This window comes from Rhinoderma darwinii, chromosome 12 (genome assembly GCF_050947455.1).
Source record: "Rhinoderma darwinii isolate aRhiDar2 chromosome 12, aRhiDar2.hap1, whole genome shotgun sequence".
NCBI classification, from domain to species: domain Eukaryota; kingdom Metazoa; phylum Chordata; class Amphibia; order Anura; family Rhinodermatidae; genus Rhinoderma; species Rhinoderma darwinii.
The window spans coordinates 61304612-61328768 of record NC_134698.1 but is presented as its reverse complement, the minus strand read 5'-3'; the positions used below and the strand labels follow the sequence as shown (position 1 = coordinate 61328768).

Sequence of the window (24157 nt, the reverse complement as noted above, 5' to 3'; positions counted from 1 at the left end):
TAGCCAATACTTTAAATACCTTGCTAAACAAGCCAGATTATAGCATGTAACATCTAGTATGGCCAGACCACCCTCCTGTCTCGATCTCTGATGTTTTGCCATAGAGATGCTTGGCCTTCCCCCTATCCATAGAAACCTCGTAAAAAAAATGATCAATTACTCTAATATCCTCTGATAGGATTAGAAACGGTTGTGATCTTAGCAGATATAATAGTTTGGGTAGATTTCTCATTTTAAATAGATAACTTCTTCCAGAGATCGAGAGAGGAAGGTCCCTCCAATTGGACAATTCCCATTCTATCTTGTTTATAATTTTCCCGTAGTTTAGTTGATCCAAACAGAGAAATTTCTCTATAGTTACAGTCAGACCTAAGTCCAGGATCTTTTGCGTTTCCTCCTTATTTAATGCATCAAAAAAATAAAAATAAAACCCCACATCTTTTACTATTCACCCTAAATCCTGAGAAGAATCCAAATTCATGAAGGATATCCTTGGCCATACTTAGGGACTCTTCGTTATAATCTAGTTATAGGACAATTTCGGTCGGAAAACCAGTTCATTTTCATTGTTACATTTCCTATTTTCGTTCCTTTACATCCTCTGTCTTCGCAATGTATCTGGCCAGTGGTTCTATTGCAAGGTTGAACAGAAGGGGCATCAGGGTACACCCCTGCCTTGTCCCATTCTACAGCCTTAAATTGGTCAGATACCACATTTGACGTGCACACTTGTACTTGAGGGTTGGTACATCGCCTTAAAGACTTATTATATTACCATCAAATCTCATATTATATAAAACCTTAAAAAGTCACAGCCATGACACATTATCGAAGGCTTTTTCTGCATCTACTGTTACTATCGTCCTATTCCTACGATCATAATGATTTATTTTATCTCAGTACAGCAAAGCCAGTATCCTTCTCATATGCTTTTGTCTCTGCCTGTCTCTGACAAAGCCAGCTTGATCTGAATTAATTAGGTTGGGCATTTTGGTGCTCAACATATGTGTCAGGATTTTTGACAGGTACTTTATAATTTATTAAGGATATCGAGCGATATGAACCCGGCAGCAATTAATCTTTCCACTTTTTAAGTATTACCTTTATGAAGGCCTGTTCTCCTGATCGCAAATACTTTCCTGTGTCAATCATATGGTTAATTAGAGTTGTTAAGATTTCAGAAAGCTCTTCCCGGAGAACCTTAAAAAACGAATTTGCCTGGTGTTTTCTTCTTCGCTGAGTGATTTACTACCTTTTCCACCTCCTGTATTGTTATTTTTGCATTAAGCAATTGTTTCTGTAATGACCCATCTCAGTTGGGGGCCCTGTAGCAGACTTTGCTTTAGGGCCCAAAACCTTTAAGATATCCCTCTGCATAGGTGTAGTGTATGCATTTTTGTTAGCAATGGAATCTGTAGTTTAGTATCAGCCAATGATTTTGAGCACGAATAAGCAAACAGGATTCTCAAGCGGGCTTACCCCAAGATCATTCACCCTCAGAAAAGCTTCATGGCTGGAGAGGGCTGCATTGATGCCGTCAGCTTCTCGCAAAAATTGCTGCAGCTCCAAGTTTTGTTCAAGTCTCTGTCTTCTTTCTACCCACAAATCGCTTAGTTCATTATACCCTTGGCTGAGGCTCACTAAGGAATCTCGCACTTCAGGGCTATTGTTAAACTGTAATACAGTTTTACCCATTTGCTGTAGTTCAATGATCCTGTACAAGAAAATATATATTAGTGCAATGCAACATATTAGTCCTAGATGTCAAGAAAAAATAATAAATTAGAATAATTTCTTACATTTTGTTTTGTTGTAGGCAAGTACACTGCAACAGATGTATATTTTGGCATGAAGACCAATATATTATGAAACTATTAACAAGGCAATACAGCACTTATCTCCTTCTTTCATAGTGTTCAGCTTTGAAAACAAAGGCTATAGGACAGGTCAGTTCAGGACAGGTCCGCTTTAACCATAGGGCAAGCAGTGCTTCTGCCCTGGACCCTAGCAGATACAGATGAAAACTACGGCGGAGCAGGGAGCGATGGGGTCCCTGCTGTGCTATTCTCTTTAGAGGGCTGCAGGCATCTGAGCCGGGGCAGGCAGTGCAAAGCAATGACGGCATTGTGTCGCTTGCACTGGGCCGCTGAGGTCACAAGACGTTGGCAGCCTGACACAGGTGGCACAATCACGTCCCTGCATTGGCTCGTCTGCGATGGGCTGCTGATGCCCTAGCTGCTTGCTTCTCATGGGAGTTATGTGAATATCATTATTATTTTTTCATGGCTTACTTTGGGGAATTATAAAAGGAGGCATTAATTCTGTATGTTGGAACACAAAAGGAGCATTATTGTTCTGTGGGAAGAAACAAACGGGGGTATTATTGTTTTGTGCGGTGCACAAAGTGGGCACTTACTGTATGGGGCACGAAGAGGAGCACTGTTACTCTGTGGAGCCTGAAAGGGGGAACTGTTACTGTGTGGGCACCATTATTGAGTCACTATCTATCTGGCACTATTGTTTTTAGGGGCACCATCGAGTCATGGCTAAAAGTCGTTATGGCGTTCTGGGCTGGATAAAGAAGAAAAGGAAAAGTAAAAGTATTTAAATCAGAAAAGATGACACCCGTGAGTCCAAATCTATCCCAATAAGGTGTCTAAAAAATGAATGAATAATCGTTAAATAGATTTCCCTGGAGTTAAACATTGATTGCCTAGCCTTAGGATGGCTTATCCTTCCGGGGTTGCAGTTCTTGTGATCGGTGGGTGTTCCAGTAGTGGGGCCTCCAGCGATTAGACAATTACCAATTATCCTGCGGATAGGTGATAATTGTCGATTCTGGGACAACCCCTTTAATAATTTTACTACCTTTCAATAGAACAGCCATAAAATCGAAGGCGAAGTTAAAAAACATTTGTACAGCAACTAGTTAACATCACCTGGTTTCTCACCTGTCTCTCTGACCCTCAATCTCTTTAAGAAGGTACTGGTGGTCCCTGAGAAGCTGTTCTGCAGATGCTACATCACTGCCCATCTCCTCACTTGTTAGCTTTTCCTTTATGTCCTGCACCCAGAGCATCTGTCTGTGACTGTCCTGTAGGAAAATCTTTTGATCTTTGGCCTTTTGGAGTTTGTCCTTTTTCACCTGAGCTTCCTTCTTCAGTTGTCTAAGAAGCTCCTCCATTTGTTCAATCTGTTTCCTGATGGCTAAACTCTCTTGTGGATTTGTGTGTCTCATTCTGACAAAAAAAAACATACAAACAAATAAGAAAATGATAAAAACACACGTTCTTTTTATCCATCATTCCTTTCATAAAGGTATACTTCTACTCACTCAAGACATAAATAAAATCAATACAAATACAAATTTTACCAGGTCCTGCTGCAAGAAGAGGGAGAGAAACTGTGCACAGGAACTAACACAAATTTTTCCTACAATGACAAACAATGCCTGCTGTTCTCTACTGCCAAGCTGTAGCTGCAGGTTTACCTGGTAGCAAGCGCTTAAGTTCCCTGCAGTGCCGAGGAAAAATTATGATTTACATGGTGCCCATTGAAATAAATGGGCTGTTTGTGTAGTGCCTAGACAAGCCGGGTCCTCCAGAGAGAGGAGTGACGCTGTTTGTATCCATTTAATTGATGGAAGTTTCCATACAAGAGACACATCCTCTTATTAACACAGAATGGCCTAATATTGTATTTAAAAATTGGTTTTCTGAGCCAGACAACCCCTTTAAGCAGACAGCCCCTTAAACATAAATTGAGGATAGGAATATAGAGTCTCCTGCTTGAATGATGCATTTAGTTCCTTGAATGCCATCTGTGGACAATACTTACGATTTTTCCATATTCTTTAGATAAGCAATTTTTCTCTCCAACACGTCAATGTCCCTCTCATGTGCTTTGCACTGACGCTCCTCTGACTCCAGATTCCCAGATGGCTCTGAAGCCTCCAGCTCTTTTCTTTTCTCCTGTATTAGTATTTCCATATTCTGACAGTTTTGGAGGAAAGTCTTTACATCAGCCAGGCCGATAAGTTCAGCACCTTTTTCTTCTTTTAGGACTTCCAATCGATCCCAGCTGTAAGAAATGTGTTTTATTTCTATCAAGATCAAGTTAGGTTAATCATTCATTCGACTTTATTGAATGATCTTCATGTAACATAACCTGGAAGACCTAACCTCCTTTAAGCAATTATTCTGATAGGTTTCCAGGAAGAAAAATTGCATATCTTATCTGTACTTACATAATGCATTGCCTATATACACATACCATTCCTATTACAAAAACAAGGTTCTGTGTAGGCCCAAGAGGACCATAGTTTTACAGCTTGACTCACTTTATTAAAAAATTAACACTAAAAGTCATTCTAAGTTCTTCAAGACAATGTGCGTGATCAATACCAGTAAATATACAATACCTTTTACCAATAGCCTTCAGGCGGTCCATAATTAGATTTTTCTTGTCAGGGGCAGTCTTGACTAATTTATCAGCCATGTTGTTAATCTCATCTCGACGGGCCTTCCCGGCTGCAAGATCAGTCAGGAAGTTCTGGAACAAAACACCCATACAATATTACTTATTAATATGGAGTGATGACTGACAATCGGCAACAAGCAGGCTGGTCTGAGTGGAGTCAGTAAAACTGGACTAAAGACAACTGAGAAAGCAAAAAAAAGGTAAAATTGCGTAAATTAGCAATTTAGTATTTTCTAACTATGCAGCCATAGCGACTGCTTATCCATATCCCCTATTCTAGGATTAGAACAGTGAACCCCAGTCCCCCGTTCTTCCTCACCGGTCGAGCATGCGCGCTGCCGCTTCATTCAAATACTATGAGGCTGACAGAAACAGCTAAGCTTTACTGTGATAGATGAGAAATGATCTTAGTGGGAAAACCATCTTAAATGTGGATGAGCTGCAACACCAGGCACAGCCCATAGACCAGAATGAAAGTAGAATCTTTATTTATATTAATAGACAGCCGATTTATTGCCTCAATTCACTGACAGCAAGCAGATATATTGAAGATAGTGATGAATTGAAACACCAAGTATATTAGAAAGTTGCAAAACTTTTTTCTTTTACAACAATTACGTTTATTTAAAAAGTTCATTTGTTGGAAGCAAATTGTGGCCAAGATAAGGAGAGCAAAAGGAAGGAGACAGTGGAGGGACATAGATGGATTCATTCTACAAGTAAAGAGGCATGGCAAACGTAAAGAGAAATAGAACATGACTACTCAGTGATGCTTATAACAAAAGAGCAGTTTTCATTAAGTCCAATGAGGAGAGAACTGTATAATAATTTTACAATCACAGTCAACCTGGGCAAAATTTCAATTTGCTACACAGGTTAACTAATGAAATAGTCAGTCAATGTTGTACTTTGGGTTGGGTCTTTACTGGTATACACTGGCTTGATCGTCACTATACAAAAATAAATGTATAGATCATTTCAACATCATTTTGGCAAACATGCAAATTCCAGCTTATTTTGTTTACAGTGTATGAAAATATTATGTAGACAATCCTGCCAATACCATTTAAGACGTCTTACACAATGTTCTTTTGTAACCGGATAAAATAAATTTTCTGGATCTGTCAGAGCAAAGCTCAAGATTACGCCTGGAGGAGCAGACTTGAAAATCGGGACTGACAATTTACACTGAATCCATATTAAAAAAAAAAAATTGGCATGCACAAAAGAACAAGCCCACAATCATTCGCACACTCAACAAGGAATGGAGTAATTACACAAAACGACTTCACAATACCGCTAATGCATGCATACTTCTTAGAAAATACACATTTCTGCTTAAAGGCCATGTACATCTTTGAACTCTTTTAGTAGGTTTTATTTTTTTATATAAAAATGTATATCGCTGCGATTGGTGCAACTTTCGAAATACTTTTTTAAATTAAAAATAAGTTTTACTTTTTGAGGTACAGTGGCCTTGTATCCTGCATACAGAGCAGATGTATTGTGTGTTAAGACCGGAATCCATCAGGTCCGTGGGACTGACCGGTTCCGGGACTGCGGGTCCTGTGCGTGTATCTGACACGCAGGATCGTTCTGTGACCGCTCACATCTAAGTTCATAACTTAGATGTGATCAATTAAAGGTGGATCCTGGACCCGCTGTCAATGATCCCGTTAGTACCACTGTCCTGACAGATTTCGGGTCTCAGCTCTTGATACAGCTGTTCTATATACAGGATACAAAGCAGCTGTATCTCAAAAGGTATTAGAAAGTTCCACAAAACACACTGATAGACATTTTTATTTAAAAAAAAAAAAATAATAGAATGGTGTACATAGCCTTTAATGGGATTTATATAACTGATCTTTTTCATTTTGTAAGTTAAGAACAATAGTCCTAAGATATGTTTGTTTGGTATACTGGATGGGGAGACATGGAATCATCACACTACAATTTTTTTGAGAGAAACTCTGTTTCTAGCACGGAAAACTATAGCACAACATTGGATGAATGATCGACTTTCATCAATTGGTCATTGGAAGGGATTGGTAAATTCAGTCATACCTTTCGAGAAAGTTGTATTTCTGAATCGTGGTTGTAGTACTAAGTTTTCTAAGGTCTGGGATATTTGGAATAACTCCCCTCTGACAGTCAACCCCTCCGTTGGTTCACCAGATACTGTGAGATAGTAATATAGGTGACCCAAATTTTAGTATGTATCTCCAAGAACTTGCTGTGCCGGATTTATTAGATGCTCATGGGTGACATGGGTTCTAGACTGTTTTGTGTTCTTTTATATCTGTTCTGGTTTTTGTCTCTTTATTACCATTGTCATGCATATGTCCAAGCAAACCAGTCTAATCGCTATTGTTTATGACATATCATCTTTTTGGAATGCTCTATGTATACTCATTACTTGATTTGCTGTATGTAAATTTTCCTGATCCAATGTGTGACTGATTTTATACTTGTTATTGTAACAGTTCTTAATAAAACGAGTTAAAAAAAAAAAAGTTAAGAACAATAGCATAACCACCCAGAGAACTTACTACTGAGGCATCCTTGGCACATCATGTAAGCAGTAAAGGCAATGCTTAACCAGCCAGTTACCCCAACGTTTATGCTGCTTTCTCTTACACAACCCAGTCAGGGATAAATCAATAGGGTTTATCAATAACTATATAATAAAAGGTGTTTTCCCACTTCAGAAGTTTTGCATATCCACAGAAATCTGCCATTTACCTCATATTTTTGCTGCATGACCTCCACATTATCAGGGTTTGGCTGAAAAGTCTGGAAAATCTTCTCCTTGTCATCCATCCAAGACTGGAACTCCCCACAAGCACTATAAAACTGATACAGACGGACCATTTCTTCCAAAGCCGCCTTCCTTTTCTACAAACAAATATACAGTACCATCAGATGTTTGTCACAATTTGAAAGATAAAGTGAAAGTTTCTTGGCATCTAAGACAAAGATATGGAATTGGTGCCAATATTTTCGGTCTCACCACAGTTATTGTATAATTCCACAGTTAACATTGTGTCCTGATGGAATTACAAACATTTAATGAAAGCGGACGGCCCCTTATTATTTAACAGCAAGGACATAGTGTATACAGTTTTACTGAAGTAGGAAAAATAATCATATTCAGTGCTGGACATGTGTCTACAAGGAAGCTACTGTTTGTCTATATCTTGGCAAGACCATGACGTGTAATCTTATAAACTGCAAGATCTTAGACTTTTAAATTGAGGACTGTATGAACAGCAACATATTCTCTGTCTAAAGTCCAATGTACACAACAGAATTTTTTTTGTCCATGTGCTATCTGCAATTTTGCGGTTAGCACCTGAACCCATTAATTTAGATTTCCCTATGCACACGACTGTGATGTTTACAGATCCGTGTGGGGGCCGCAAAAACTTTTTTTGTGGATCCGTGAAAACTGATGATACACAGAAGCACTACAGAAGGTTTTTTGTGGACAAGTGGACCGCAAGTACAAACAACGGATACGTGGTTTTGCGGACCGAAAAATCTTCATGGTCATGTGAATTAGTTCTTTATGGCTCATGCACACGACCGGGTGAGCTATTTGCATTTTTTGCTGATAGCACGCTAACCCATTCATTTCTATGGGGCCATGCACACATCAGTGTTTTTTGCGGATCAGTTGATGCGCTCTGCAAATTATAGAACATGTCCTATCCCTATCCATTTCTGCAAACCCGTGCCACCATTTAAGTCGACGGGTCCGCAAAAATAATGGACAGCCTACAGAAGCCATCTGTGCGAAAGGCGCATTTTTGCGGATATGTGGCTAGGAGATGCCTAGAAAATCCAGACTCTATACCTTTCCTATGAGTGCGGACCGCAAAATACGAATGACACACTGAAAATAAGGCTGTAATATACGAACATACGGACCGGTTGGGAAGGAACGGTGAGGCATTACAGACCCTAATACGGATACTAGGATTCGAAGTTTGATACCTGATCAATGTCAATGGTCGTGTGCATGAGGCCTAAAAAGAAAATAAAGGGGTCGTCATGTCTTGGTACCTCTATATTTGTAGGGGCTTCTAACAGTCAGAACCATGGTGTCAAATTGAAATGGGGAAAGACAAATGCAGCAAGTTACGGAGATCCCCCTAGTGGTGGCTGCGGGCAGCAGGGATTTAAGCATCTAACTTTATGGCTATATTATGAAATGAATCTGCACAGAATTTTGGACTTATTTAAATGTTAAGTACAAAATAGTGTTAAAGGCTGGAGATTCAGCCCTAATGATCTATTTTGCAAAACATTGTGAAAGAATATTGTAGATATAATATTAGACTATTATTAAATGGAACGGAATAAGGCTTCTTTCACATCTGCATCAGAGCTCCGTTCCGACGTTCCTATTGGAGCTTTCCGTCGGAACACAGGCCTGACTGACACAAACAGAAACCATAGGTTTCCATTTCCATCACCGTTGATTTCAATGGTAATGGATCCGGTGCCAATGGTTTCAGTTGGTCTCCGCTGTGCAAGGCTTCCGTCGTTTTGACGGAATGAATAGCGTAGTCGACTAGGGTATTCATTTTGTCAAAACGACGGAACCCTTGCACAATGGAGACAAACGGAAACCATTAGCACTGGATACGTCACCATATGGTTTCCGTTTGTGTCAGTCAGGGCTCCGTTCCCGACGGAAAGCTCCAATAGGAACGTCGGAACGGAGCCCTGACGCAGATGTGAACGAAGCCTAACACATCTCCATTTAGTGAAATCCATCAAAAAAGGCAGATGGGAGAGCTATAAATTCATCACCTTGGCCAGTTGTTGAAGGTTCTCATAAGAAGTTTCTATCTCATCCTGCACAGCTCGGATTTTGTCTGGTGTCATCTGAGAGTCTTGCTTGGACTCTTCTGCCTCCGGGGACATTGATGCCATATAGCCCCTTTTTTGTGGTCTGTTCCTCTCTTGCGTTATCATCACTATCACTGCCTTTTTTTCCTGCTGCAATAGAAATTAGAAAGTGTGAATCAATGGAAATCACATCAAAATATACAGGCCTATTTATATCAACTAGTACAAGTGGACATTACTGCTGTCAACCCGTCAAGATTGTAATAAACACAGTCGGCCGAACACACAATTATTCTACAAATAACTAGAACTGTACATGTCTTATTGTAAGGAAAGTAAAAAAATTAGTTACATACACAGTTTAACAACAAAGCGCTTCTACAAAATCTATAGCTTCTCTAAATGAGCAATGGAGAAACAAGATCTCAGCTGATAATGTAATTTAATCTATTCCAAGAAGGATACATGCTCCAATGCGGTCAGTTGCCAATTTAATACAAATGAACCCAGCATGATTGAATTATGGCAAATGTTAGTAACAATCATCTAAAAGGTGACTTTCATATATGCGAACAGAGGGATAACTTGATGCATAACTGGAAGCAACACTACTATGCTATTTAAAGAGGCTCTGTCACCAGATTTTGCAACCCCTATCTGCTATTGCAGCAGATCGGCGCTGCAATGTAGATTACAGTAACGTTTTTATTTTTTTAAAACAAGCATTTTTGGCCAAGTTATGACCATTTTCGTATTTATGCAAATGAGGCTTGCAAAAGTACAACTGGGCGTGTTGAAAAGTAAAAGTACAACTGGGCGTGTATTATGTGCGTACATCGGGGCGTGTTTACTACTATTACTAGCTGGGCGTTCTGATGAGAAGTATCATCCACTTCTCTTCACAACGCCCAGCTTCTGGCAGTGCAGATCTATGACGTCACTCACAGGTCCTGCATCGTGTCGGCACCAGAGGCTACAGTTGATTCTGCAGCAGCATCAGCATTTGCAGGTAAGTATCTACATCGACTTACCTGCAAACGCCGATGCTGCTGCAGAATCATCTGTAGCCTCTGGTGCCGATGTGTCCTCGCTCGTCTGACACGATGCAGGACCTGTGAGTGATGAAACAGCGTGATCTCTTGAGAACACGGCTGTGTCTGCACTGCCAGAAGCTGGGCGTTCTGAAGAGAAGTGGATGATACTTCTATACACAACGCCCAGCTAGTAAAAGTACTAAACACGCCCCGATGTACGCACATAATACACGCCCAGTTGTACTTTTACTTTTCAACACGCCCAGTTGTACTTTTGCAAGCCTCATTTGCATAAATACGAAAATGGTCATAACTTCGCCAAAAATGCTCGTTTTTTAAAAATAAAAACGTTACCGTAATCTACATTGCAGCGCCGATCTGTAGCAATAGCAGATAGGGGTTGCAAAATCTGGTGACAGAGCCTCTTTAAAGTACTTGTGCCCTCCTATGTCAGTCTTTCCCAACCAGCGTTCCGCGACGTTCGGGACCAGTTCTCCCGCAGACCTGCCATCGTAGATGCAATGGAGGAGGGCAGGGTTTTCTCCAATGCATATATGACGGCAGATTTGCCAGCACCAGTGTTGGAAATACCACCGCCCGGCAGACAAGGTACTGACGCTGGCCAGCCTCAAGAGGTTGTGTGCGGCTGCGCCTCTAAGTGAAGAGGACCCAAGAGTAAGAAGTATATAGATTTTATTTTTTGTATGGTCTAAATGAATTTAAGGGGTATGAATAAATTTAGGGGTTTAGTCTGGCATCTAAAGTAATTTTATGGTCTGGTCTGGGATCTGAACGAATTTTGAGGTCTGAATTAATAGAGGGGAATGATCTGGGGTCTGAATAAATTTTAGGGTCTGGAGTCCAAAAGAATTTAGGGGTCTAGTCTAGGATCTGAATGAATTTAGGGGTCTGGTCTAGGATTTAAATGAATTTAAGGGTCTGCCGTCTAAATGAATATAGGGGTCTGGTCTTTGATCTAAATTAATCTAAGGGTTTGGTCTGCGGTCTAAATGAATTTAGGGCTCTGGGGTCTAAATTAATTTAGTCGAAATGAATTTAGGGCTCTGGGGTCTAAATTAATTTAGTCTAAATAAATTTAAAGGTTTGGTCTAGGGTCTGAATTAATGTGCAGGTCGGGTCTGGGGTCTGAAATAATTTAGGTGTTGTGTCTGAATTAGTTTAGGGGTCTGGTCGATATATAATTCTGTTGACAAATAAATTATTTTTTTGTACAGTGAGTTATATGTACTTGCAGATTACTTGTTTTTAACCTTTTATTCGCTTTTGAAAAAAAATAAAAAATTGGTAGGGGTTCCCCATTGCTAAAAAGGCTGGGAATCCCGATCTTATTTGATAGAAGGGCCATCACGCACTAGGTCATGGGCGTGACTGCAATCTCTGCACTCTCTATAGTTAGACCCCTGTATGTGGTCATGTTTTATATTACAATCAGCAGCTTCTATACTATGTGTCTATGGCAACGAAAGAACAATTTATCAATACAAAGTATTTCAAGCATAATAAATTGTTTGCAAGTCTTATAACAATCTTGACGTGACCAGTAAGACATACAATTAGTGGAGCTTTGCTTGCTACTGTCTGAGCCTGGTCTCCAAGCCGCCTCACTTCGATGGAATAGGCTGAAATCTCTTTCTCAAGCCGGAGGTGTCTCTGTAATATGGCTTCAGTACTGGACTCATCTTTGCCGTAATCCTCACTTGTTAGAAGCGGCAGATGTTCTTTCAGCCACGATTCTGCTTCATTAGCATCAGCAAAGTACTGTATGATAATAGAGAAACACGATGAGAAATACATAATTATCCATGGCACATTATACTCAAATGAAAAAATCCCATATTCCAAAAAGTTTAAAGATGGAGTATTTAACTTTGAATGCATCTTTATCTTGTATCACTGTGCATGCCATGAAATTTGCGTCTTACATAGTTGGGTTGAAAAAAAACAGACGTCCATCATGTCCATCATTCATGATTACAAACCACTTTTGATCCAGAGGAAGACCAAAACCACACGTGATTGGTATAGACCAATTTGCTATAAAATAGGAATAAAAAAATCTTCCTGATCCCTACTGGCAATTGGACAGATCCCCAGAATAACATTCTACATTAACACCAGTAACCCTGTATATTGCACAATTCAAGAAAAGGATATCTAACCCTTTTTTTTCAATCTAACCATAAAAAAAAATTGTGCTCTACCCATGGTGTCTTGAACAAAATTCCTCCAAACACTTACTACAAAACATATTATGATAATACAGGTCTGCAAGGCCTAGCAACATGCATGACTTAGGCCCTGTTCACATCTGCATTTGGGGTTCCGTTGTTCTCCTCAGTCAGAGGAGCAGAACAACGAAAATGCTGGAAGCACAGGCTCTGTTGAACAATGGAGAAAACCTGTGCCCAATGGAATCCATTGACTTTAATGGGTTCTGTCAGAGTGTCCATGGATTTACCAGAAACAATGGCGCAGCAAGCAGAATCTGTGATGGAGGCCCCTGACGGAGCCTCCAATGCAGATGTGAACAGGGCCTAAAAATATTCCCTAATGCTCAAGATTAATTACGTAATAAAGCTAAAGTCTTATTTCAGGAGATAAAACCAAGACTGACAGAGCAAATCTCCAAAATAATGGCAGGATAGAGGCGAATTTTACTCTTTCAATTACATGAAGTGAGAGCTGCAATATAGTTTTCCAGTTACCAAATCCAAACTTAATGAGTCTGCAAGTGAAAGCAGCTGACATACTGTTGGCTGACGGTTTTTATGCATATAATAATGCTTAGTGAGTGTTCTGCCAAGAGCCCCAAAAAAGTCATAACTTTATCTTTCATGTCTATATCGGAGGGCTGTTTTAGGAAATCTAGTTTACATTCTTCTACAATGATGTTTCTACTGCAGTCTATCTTTGTTTCACTACGTATTTTCATTTAGACCTTTGTTGCAAGATTAACTGCTTAAGGCCCTGTCCACACTGAGTTTTTTGCCGCGGAAAAAAACGGCTAAAATCGCCTCCCATTGATTTTAATGAGAGGCGGAGGCGATTTTTTCCCATGAGCGGAAAAAAACGCTCGCAGGGAAAATGAAGCAACATGCCCTTTCTTCGGGCGTTTCCGTCTCTGACCTCCCATTGACAAGAATGGGAGGCAGAGAAAGCGTTTTTCGCTGCGTTTTTTGCCTGCTGGGCTCAATGGCCGCGGCCGAAAAACACAGCGAAAAATGCAATGAAAAAAGCATGCCTAAAGAAAACAGTGTAAACAGGGCCGATGGGTGAATTTTTTGTAATTATTATTATTTTTTTCGTTTTAATCTCCGCTTTCCAAAAGCAATATTTTTCAATCGATGTAGCCGTATAAGGGGTTGTTTTTTGCAAGATGAATTTTATTTTTATTTGCACCATTTTGGGGTACATATATTGTATTTTATAACTTATTTTTTGGGGGGTGGAAAGAACAGCAATTCTGTTATTGTTTTCTTGGGTTTTGTTTTATGGTGTTCACCAGGTGGTATAAAGAACACGATACCTTTATTTTCGTATTAAAATTACAGCTACACCAAATTTAACTCAGATCCTAGCCCAGACATGGGCAAACTACGGCCCGCGGGCCACATACGGCCCGTTAGGCTTTTTAATCCGGCCCGCCGAACTTGTCCAAGATATATCCGTCCTCAGCAGCTGCTAGTTCGCGCAGGAGGACGGATATATCCGTCCTGTGATGGCGCGGGTACTGACAGTTTACCCACGCGATCAGCGGCAGGAGCACGGCTGTTATACACAGCCTGGCTCCTGCTGCAACTGCCGGAATCGAAGCACGCGCCGATTCCGGCAGTTTAACCCATTAAATGCCGCTGTCAACAGTGACAGCGGCATTTAATGTGTTTGACAGAGGGGGGAACTCCCTCTGTCTCCCGATCGGCGCCCCCGCAAACAAATCGCGGGTCGCCGTCGGGTTTCCATGACAGCCGGGGGTCTAACAAAGACCCCCAGGTCTGTCTTCAGCATCTGCCTGTTAGGCGATGCCAGAGGCATGACCTAACAGGTTGCCTGTCAGTTTTACACTGACAGGCAATAATGCTTCGGTATACGAAGTATACCAAAGCATTATATATGCGATCGGCACATCGCATAGTGAAGTCCCCTGGTGGGACTAAAAAAAAAAAAGTAAAACCGTTAAATAAAGTTTGTGAAAAAAAAAATAAAAAAAATTACAGTCAAAGTCAAATAAAACTACTTTTTTGCCCCAAAAAGTGGTTTTATTTAATAAAACGGTCAAAACAAATCACACATACACATATATGGTATCCCCGCGATCGTAACAACTTGACCAATAAAATGAACACATTAATTAAACCGCCGGATGAACGGCGTCCAAAGAAAACGCAAAAAACAACGGCAAAATTCTCTCTTTTCTCCCATTCCCCCCATAAAAAATAAAATAAAAGTTCATCTATAAGTCCTATGTACCCCAAAATAGTACTAATGAAAACTACACATTGTCCCGCAAAAATCAATCCCACGTACGGCCACATCGACGGAAAAATAAAAAAATTACGCCTCTTGGAACGCGGCGATGCAAAAACAAGTAATTTTTTTCTAAAAGGGTTTTTATTGTGCAAACGTAGAAAAAACATATAAAACCTTTACACATTTGGTATCCCTGTAATCGTGCCGACCCATAGAATAAAGTTAACATGTTATTTACGCTGCATAGTAAACGGCGTAAATTTATAACGTGAAAATTAATGCTGGAATAGCTGCTTATTTTCAATTCTCTCCTAAAATAAAGTTAATAAAAGTTAATCAATATATTGTAAGCATCTAAAAATGGTACAATTACAAAATACAACTCGTCCCGGAAAAAACAAGCCCTTATACGGCTATGTCGACGGAATAAAAAAAAAGTTACGACTCTTGGAATGCGACCGTGGAAAAACAAAAAATAATCCTTGGTCATTAACGTGCAAAATGGCCCGGTCATTAAGGGGTTAATGTGGCGCGTATTTCTCTTTATTTCACTTTAATTTTCACTTCGTTTCACGTCACCATTAAGCCCTTCGGTTTTCAAAGAGTACAATATCAGCCGTCACTTTGCCACGAAGCATGCAAACTATGCTAGCAAGCAGTCAACACAAGAACGGGCGGCTACTGCTCAGAGGTTGGCAGCTAATTTACAGAGTCAACAGAACTTTTTTCTTGATAAATCACAGTGCGTATGTTATTTTAATCTATTTACATTTCCTCCTCCCAGTATCTGCGAAATAGTATGTAAATGCCATATCTTGCATATTCCTTGAGACAAATTTATTAACTGATAAGGGCTATTTTTCACATTTGAAAGACAGTTAATAAATTGGGTTGTAGTGTTCTTACTGTGCTATGAGGTTTGCACACACTACATTTAATGCTTTAGTATATCCGGCCCAAACACTCCCTCCAAATGCTCCTGGCCCGGCCCCTCTGTCAAATTTTAGAACCCATTGTGGCCCGCGAGTCAAAAAGTTTGCCCACCCCTGTCCTAGCCCCTGCAGCAGGGTACAAGCTGTATGTTACGGCTAACACCCGCTGCGGATTTACGCCGCTGTGTAGAAAATACCTCCCGCCAGTGCCATAAATGTATGGCGTGTGGCAGGAACGGGTTAAAGATCATCAGACCAAAAAAAATTCTGGAGTAGCGAACAGATAACTGAATTAAAACAATTCTGCAGAATATAAGGAACTATGGGAGAGATTTACAGAACTGGTGCAAGAAGTTGCCCATCGCATTAGATTGCTTCCTTTATTTTTAAAAGGACAGCGGAGGAATAAGAGCTTCACACCGAGTTTTTTGGAGCTAATTTTGGAGCAAAACCGCGTCTGATTCAGCTCCAAAAACCGGACAAAACATGGCCAAAACTGCCTCCTATGTTCTTTCTTGCCGCAGTTCTGCCTCTGACCTCCCGTTGAAATCAATGGGAGGCAGAGAAAACGCTTTTTCACAGCGTTTTTGCCCGCAGGCGAAAAACACAACAATAACCGTGGCAAGAAAGTGAAGGCAGGTCAAAATCTGCAGAAAAAATCTGAAGGAATTTTGAGGCAGATTTTTTCTGCCTGCAAAATCCTCTGTGTGAACAGGGCCTTAAACTGATTTGTTTCTATGATCAACTACACTAGTTTTCCTTTGCATCAGTTTTTCTTTTATATACATGTGTCAGTTACTGTAGATACGCAGACCAACAGAAAAATGTCGGAATCCGACAGATTGATTAAAAAGTTTGATGCACTTCTGAGAAAATAAATCAAAACACTTGAGAAAAGCTGAATAGAGCAAAATTAATCCAAAATTAATCCAAAAACTAAGGAATTTAATCCCAACCACCACCTATATATCGTCTACTAGATTACCCAAAGAGGGAACACAAAGGAACATTCTGACCTTTCAAAGATAAATAAACATTATAATAACAGTTACAATAAACAGTTAGGCCCTGGTTCAGACAAGGAGGCTGTGGGGCTGATGGATGCAACAAAAAAAAAAAAACAGCATTAAATATTATAATACATGTTTTCTTTCCTGCAATTATAAGGGCCGTTCCAGTTATTAAAAGTAATTTTTTTCTACCTTAAAAACCTTAAATTTTTATTTGCAGCCTTCTATGGCGCATGTGAAGAAAAAACACCTCCGCAAAAAATACACTGCATGGCAGAAAAATGAAAGGAGTTGTCTAACTTCTGAGTACCCTTTCCAAATTGGAGTCACAGCGGCAAATCATCTGATTGCAGAGAGTCAGGTTCCCGACCCCCTTCAAACAGCTGACTGCGGCAGCCAGACATTTACCCTGTAGTAACTGCAGGGTATCACATAACTGTGTTTTAGATGGCACGTGTACACCATAGCGGCTCTCCATTCTGGCTCATAAACCCTTGTCTATTACATCCATATGCCCCAATAGGGTATATGGACAGGTATTTATGAGACAAGCCCTTTAAGGAGTATGTCAATGTCGAAGACCATTGTGCTAAATTCAAAAATGTATTCATTTTTTTGAGGTTTATTAACTTGGAAATATGGGTATCACCTGTTTAATAAGCGCTGCCACCTCTAGGCGAAATTTACTTCTTTTGACCTCTTCTTGAAGCTCCAGCCACTGTTTCTGGATTCTGTCAATCATTTTCTGGATAGTTGCTTGGTCTGTGTAAGCCAACTGGCACAATTCTTTCCCGTTTCTCACCACCTTGGCTAGAATTGATTGGTGAGAAAGTATCTCTGATTCTAAGGCCTGAAATATAGAAAACAAAAAACAATCGATAAGACAATTTTGACCCAAATGTCAAGTTTAGTGACAAGTCATAAAGATACAACCTTCAGGCTCAATGCACACAATGCATACTACGTGCTGTTTTGCCACGTGTATTTGCGTGCGGCAAATCTGCAGCGTAATACAGTACCAGCAAAGTAAATGATGTAAAAGTAAATCAGGAAATCTCATGTACACACTGCGGGTTTTTTCGGCACATAAATTGACCGGCGGTGCGTATATTTTAAAATCTGCCGCATGTCAATTTATCTTGCGTTTCCGCTTGTGAATTGTATCTGCCGAGTTCTAAAGGAAAAACGCACCAAAACCTGCAGCATGAAAACGAACTGATTTACACATCAAAACGCACTGAAAAACGTGCGATTAGGTGTGATTTTTACCTGCGAATTTCCTTCGGTTTTGATGCGTATTTTCTGCAGTAAAATACGCAACGAGTGCATGTAGCCTCAAAGAGCTTTGAAATAGACATTCATACATATTGTTGTTACTATTATCATCTACAGGTGTAAAACTATATGGACACCGAAGCCTCAGATCCATTGCTATAGGCATTAATATGAGTTGGTCCCTACTTTGCTGACAGCCTCCACTACATTTTGTAACATGGCGGAGATTCATGTCCATTCAGCAACAAGGACATTTGATGCCTGTGAAGTCAGGGCTGTGAGCAGGCATGCTCAGTTCTTCCTCACCAAACAAGGCCAGACATTTTCTCATCAACCTTACTTAGGTGTGTACTGGGAAAATGAGAACGAGAGAAAGGTTCCTCCCTTAACAGTCGTCGCACAATTGAAATTATATACCATATTTTTCCATCTATAAGACACACTTTAGCAAAACAGATTGGAATGAGTCCTTTATGAGGATAGGAAATATTGTGTGGGCGTCCATAGCCACTCAGCCCTCTTCGTCTCTGCCCGGCACAAATCTGTATGATTAGTGCTCGGCACATAGAGAGAAATCCGAATGCCGAGACAAGATACTGTAGGATTCATAGCTGGAGCAAGGAGTAAAACACTAGGTATTAATCAGATTTATAACAAGGAATAAAATACTAATCCCTCTTGTACCCCAAACAAACAGGTATCTCCTACCCTAGACCATTAAGAAAGGGAACCATTACCCTAAACCACTAGGCAATAAAATATTTACCCCTCCACACGACCACCAGGAAAGTCTTCGTTTAAAATCTGTAATTCCAGAAGGACCAGTGCAGAACCCCTATCCCTCCACAAACAAATTATAAGTTTGATACCATGCATAAATAGCACGTAGCAAACCCGGATTCAGACTGTGAGATGGTGAAACTCCAGGTAATGAGTTTGCACCAATACAGATTGCACGGCTGTGTACAAGAGATTGCATGGCTGACCTACAAGATATAAGTGTGGCTGAAACGGATGGACCCACCTAAGGGTAAGTCTCCAAGGGGTAGCACTGATGGGCCCGCAATGTGGTCAAAAAACACATTGCATGCAGCTCTGTGCGGTTGGCAAATTGTGTGCTAATGGACATGCAGTGTAGCTCGTAAAACTTCTGGTTCCCTGCAAAATCATGCACACATTAATAAATAGACACTTATGACCACATGATTTTGCAGGTAACCAAACTCATTTATAGAAAAAGTGACGAGAACAAATTATCAATGACATTTTTTTATTTTTTTTTAACAAATCTACCGATTCCGAATATGTCCAAATTAAAATATGATAAAATCATTTCTTCCAAATTTAGGGCTTTTACGGCCCGGAAAAAGAATCTGATAAAGGAACAGTGCTGTTTTGCTCATTAAAGAAATGGCAGAACGTTTGCTTAGTGACAGTTGTTAATCTTATACCTCTTGCTTTGCGATAGAGGAGTTGATGTAGCCGAGATCTCTGCCAGGGTCTGCCAATCTTAGCACCTGCCACTTCTCATGGATCCATGCCTCTTCTTCAACACAGTCTTGGAAAAACTGATACAACTTCAATAATTCCTCTAGACGTAATCGCCTAAATTTAAAAGTAGCAAAAACAAACCACAAAAATGACATACAGCAAATACATAACATTGGGTTGCAGTGCTGAAATTAGTTACACATAGTGATCAAATAATACCACCATAAAAATACCTTGCATCTACAAGGTGAGTTTATGACCAATTTCAATGAGAACATTTGTGGGCCACGCATGGTGGGTTAAGGGTGGTGAAGACTTCTACAGACCAATTATAGTCCAACCCTGTTGATTATTCATTCAAAGATTCTGTACTATTGTCCGATGACACAAATAATTTTAATGAAAACTATGGGAGATGCTACAAGCATTATCTTCTGTCAGTCATATCTCAAACTTACTGGTGTACAGCTGTATAAAGGAAGCTACTAGAGAATAACATGACCAGAATCAGACTGTATTGTAATCTCCCTTTGACTAGATCTTACGTTTTCTTATACATGAAGACCATAGTAGTGGAAAAGATCTCTTACCGAGATTTGCTGAGGGATAACAGGTTCTGATAAAGTTGATGTAAGTTCTTTACTTTGGTTTGGAGAATATCAACATTGCCCTTTTCACTCTTTGGGACATCTTCTGCCTTGGTTAAAATGTGTCTTATGGATTCCCCATATGACATAATTTGGGATTCAATTAAGTTGTGTTCTTGAAGAAAGTAGTCCACCTCCGGGAGTTGTTTCCCAAGCTCCTTTGAGCCTACAAGATCCTGACATTAAAAAAATCAAACAAAAGAATTAAGCAAAAAAACAAATACAGCAATTTCTAGGAACACACCAATAACAGTTAACTCATTTATTACTGACCGTAAAAACCACAGAGAATTTGTGTGCATGTCGGAGTACATTATTTTAGATGGCAAAAGTTGTTACCTGCATGGCTCTCAACTCCTCAACAACACTATCAATGTCTCGTAAAAGGACCAGTATTTGCTGCTTGTCTTCTAATAACTGTTTGTGAGTTTTCAGTAAGTCAAGTAATCCATTCCAGCCCCTCGATAACTCTTGTTGTCTGTATGAAAGAGAATGGAGAAGATGCAGATTAGTTTAAAGCATATCTCTAAATATATAAAAAAGTTTATTCTTTACACTAGGCACTCTACATTTATCTGATGTAGGAGAAACTAAAGGCCCTTTTACACTGGCCAATTATCGGGTAAACGAGCCGGTGAATGAGCAAACGCTCGTTTGCCAGCTGATCGCCTCATTTTAAATGCTCAAAATATTACCGTTGTCGGCAGCACATCCCCGTATAAACATGGAGACGTGCTGCCGACACAATAGAAGTGTTTGGCGATGAGCGATCGGAGTAACGAGGGCTCTTCCCCATACTAGCACTTCGTGAAAGAAGCGCCGATCAACAAGCCGTCTCGTTGATCAGCGCTCGTTGCACCGGCCAAAATTGGCTGGTGTAAAAGTACCTTAACTGTCCCACTGAATTATAGAGCTCAGTTGTTAGGAATGTGTCTGAAAACAAGCATGTTGACTGTCTCCAATGACAACCATCAGTTGTGATTACAGCTCTGCACTAGAAGTCAGGATTAGTACAAGATAAGAAATGCAATGTATTTGCAAAGTATATAGACTCTAAAATTCTGCTTAAAAAGGTGTATATGTAAATTCGAGTCATCCTAAAATATAAATGAGCTACACTTGCTTAGATCAGTTTGTAACCAGCAACGTATAAGATGGCCAGGTGGAGATGCAACGTATAAGATGGCCAGGTGGAGACATGGCTAAACTTAAGTACCAATTTAGCAACTGCGGTAATAATTAAAACCAAGAAATACAATCTTTGTGTTGGCGTATTCGTTTTCGACTTGACAAAAACTTCAACATATACGTTGTAGAATACCTCTTCTGCTGGAGGCCTAACACTTTATTTTTTTCTCTCTGACACAAAAGATGTAAAGTCTGTATGATTTATGATATTTTACAGTTCAGTTAGTCTTCCGTGCCCTGCTTATTTTTAACTTTCCTCTTGCGTAAATATCTTGTGTCAAACAAAGATGACCAGTGTCCTTTTAAATATTAAATTACCATATGTTAAAAAGACCACATTTCGGCATAAGACAGAGAATTAGAATAAGCAGACAAACTTACTTCACTAGTATTCCTGCTTTTTTGTGATAATTTTCTCTCTCTAAAATGGCACACATCTCAGCAAGTGACTTGAACCGCTGTTCACGTGGAAGCACATCTGCTTCAATCGCCTCCAACTTCTTATTGGCAGCTTCCACCTGGGTGATATTGTTGGGCTTGAAATCTTGGCGCTCTATGACTTGCCTCATATCGTGCAGGTAGGACTCTCTAAGAAAAGCCTTCTTTTGGAACATCTGAGCCAAATGTTCTAACCTTTCCAATCTAAGCATCTCTTTCTGTAGAGCTTTCTCCCGCTCATATTCAGCTTTTTCCAAGATTGTCCAATACTTTTCTATATCACTCAGAGACTTCCCATCAGGTGAAAAATAGGGCCGCAAATTGTTAGCCTGTAGTTTGGTCCGGATGTTGAAAAAATGAGCCTCAATCAAGCCTCTCTCTTGGTACTTCGCTGGTTTCTCTTCTGTGCGATAGGTTTTAAAGTTCGCCAAGAGCTGCAGCATACCATTCATAGAGTTGGGGAAATGACGATCATTCATCTCCAGAACTTTCTGCTGGATCCACCTTAGAAGATCAGTTACCATGCCCTCATACTGGCCTTTTAGATTCTCAATTTCAAGAACCAGGGACATAATCTAAAATATTAAAGCAGAAAACTTGTAAAATACCAAAAGTTGCCTAAAAAGTATCCTCAACTTCCATTACTACAAAAAGAGTTATTGCCTTGCCACATAAACTAAGATATGGCCGACAATTATTTGTTAGATGCAAATCAAAAAATTCAGAGCTACCAAATATTTAACACACATCCAAAATCTGCCAGAATATTTTGTGCAGGTTTACAAAATAAATGCAGTGTTGAGACTAGTTATGACCAATGTTATGAAGTTACACTTAAGGGATATGTAACCCTTCAAAGAGAATTTTTTGTTCCATAAAACAATGTATTATGTGATTTAATGCAACTTTTAAATAGGTTTTTATTAATAGTTTTTTTTTTTTTCTCTATGTATCCTGTATACATAGAATCTGCATCTTGCCGTCTAAGCCGAAACTGTCAGCTCCGCAGGTCTGACTGCTCGGCAGAAAGCTGGTCCTTTGTATCTTGGACACGCAGCGGTATCCACTTGTTATCGGTCACATCTATGTTCATGAATTTATACGTGATGGATAACAGCTGGATACGGCGTCTCCCCCGTTCTCAGCCGAGCTTGTCGGTCCTGCAAAGCTGATGGATTAGGCTTTGACAGAAAGATACAGCTTCTATGTATACAGGATACATAGAAGCTGTATCTCAAAAAGTAAAACATTTTTTAAATAAAAACCTATTTAAAAGATACATTAAACCACATAATACATTGTTTTATTTTAAAAAAAAAAACAAAAGGTTTACATATACTTTAATATGTCTAGAAATCATTTAATCACCACTTGGACTATTTTAAAAGAAAATTATTACATTATACCATGAAGCAAATGCATGTCTTTTGGTCAGGTTTTTGTTGAGGTTTATAGGGGTTAAAGCTTCCTCTCTGGATCTTTTTTAATAACTTTTATTCTGCCCTGATGTACAACACCATAAATTGCTATATAGTTTCATCCTAACAAGCAGAGACAAAGTCGCAGCGCACATGTAACCACAATAATTTTGCGCTTTGTTACACTGTTGCAAATTATATCAGCAGCGCTTGTTAAAACCTTGCAGCTGCTCCTTGAAGAGATAACCTGCTATAATATAAAATAGCAGGTTATATCTCTTAGTAGCAGCTGTATGGTTTCAATGAATGCTGCTGATACAATTTCCAGCAGCGTTACCATGCACAAAGTTATTGATTATAAGGGATATAGCACTTAAAGAGGCTCTGTCACCACATTATAAGTGGCCTATCTTCTACATAATGTGATCGGCGCTGTAATGTAGATTACAGCAGTGTTTTTTATTTAGAAAAACGATCATGTTTGACGGAGTTATGACCCATTTTAGCTTTATGCTAATGACTTTCTTAATGGACAACTGGGTGTGTTTTACTTTTTGACCAAGAGGGTGTTGTGGAGAGAAGTGTATGACGCTGACCAATCAGCGTCATCCACTTCTCTCCATTCATTTACATGGCATATAGCGTTTTTATTACATCCCTGTGTGCAGCCACATACACACACACTAACGTTACTCAAGTGTCCTGACAGTGAATAGACATTACCTCCAGCCAGGACGTGAAGTCTATTCAGAATCCTGACACCTCGGTAACGTTTTTGTGAGATTTACAGTAAGGCAAGCGTAATCTCGTTTTAAATGACACAAACGTTACAGAGGTGTCAGGATTCTGAACAAACATCCCGTCCTGGCTGGAGGGAATATCTACTCACTGTCAGGA

At 39.8% G+C, this 24157-nt stretch overlaps 1 protein-coding gene across 1 annotated transcript in view; it reads right to left on the bottom strand.

Annotated features, from left to right (window-relative positions):
* Positions 1-24157, bottom strand: part of SPTBN5 (spectrin beta, non-erythrocytic 5) — a 191191-nt gene that overhangs the window by 130757 nt on the left and 36277 nt on the right. Inside the window, exons 7-18 of the mRNA XM_075843505.1 lie at positions 21786-22417; positions 20556-20694; positions 20160-20392; positions 19530-19683; positions 17453-17653; positions 11946-12152; positions 9301-9489; positions 7225-7377; positions 4421-4551; positions 3838-4080; positions 2952-3239; positions 1480-1714 (exon numbers count right to left, since the gene is read on the bottom strand). Coding sequence (XP_075699620.1) covers positions 1480-1714; positions 2952-3239; positions 3838-4080; positions 4421-4551; positions 7225-7377; positions 9301-9489; positions 11946-12152; positions 17453-17653; positions 19530-19683; positions 20160-20392; positions 20556-20694; positions 21786-22417 — 2805 coding nt within the window. The remainder of the gene's footprint in view (positions 1-1479; positions 1715-2951; positions 3240-3837; positions 4081-4420; positions 4552-7224; positions 7378-9300; positions 9490-11945; positions 12153-17452; positions 17654-19529; positions 19684-20159; positions 20393-20555; positions 20695-21785; positions 22418-24157) is intronic.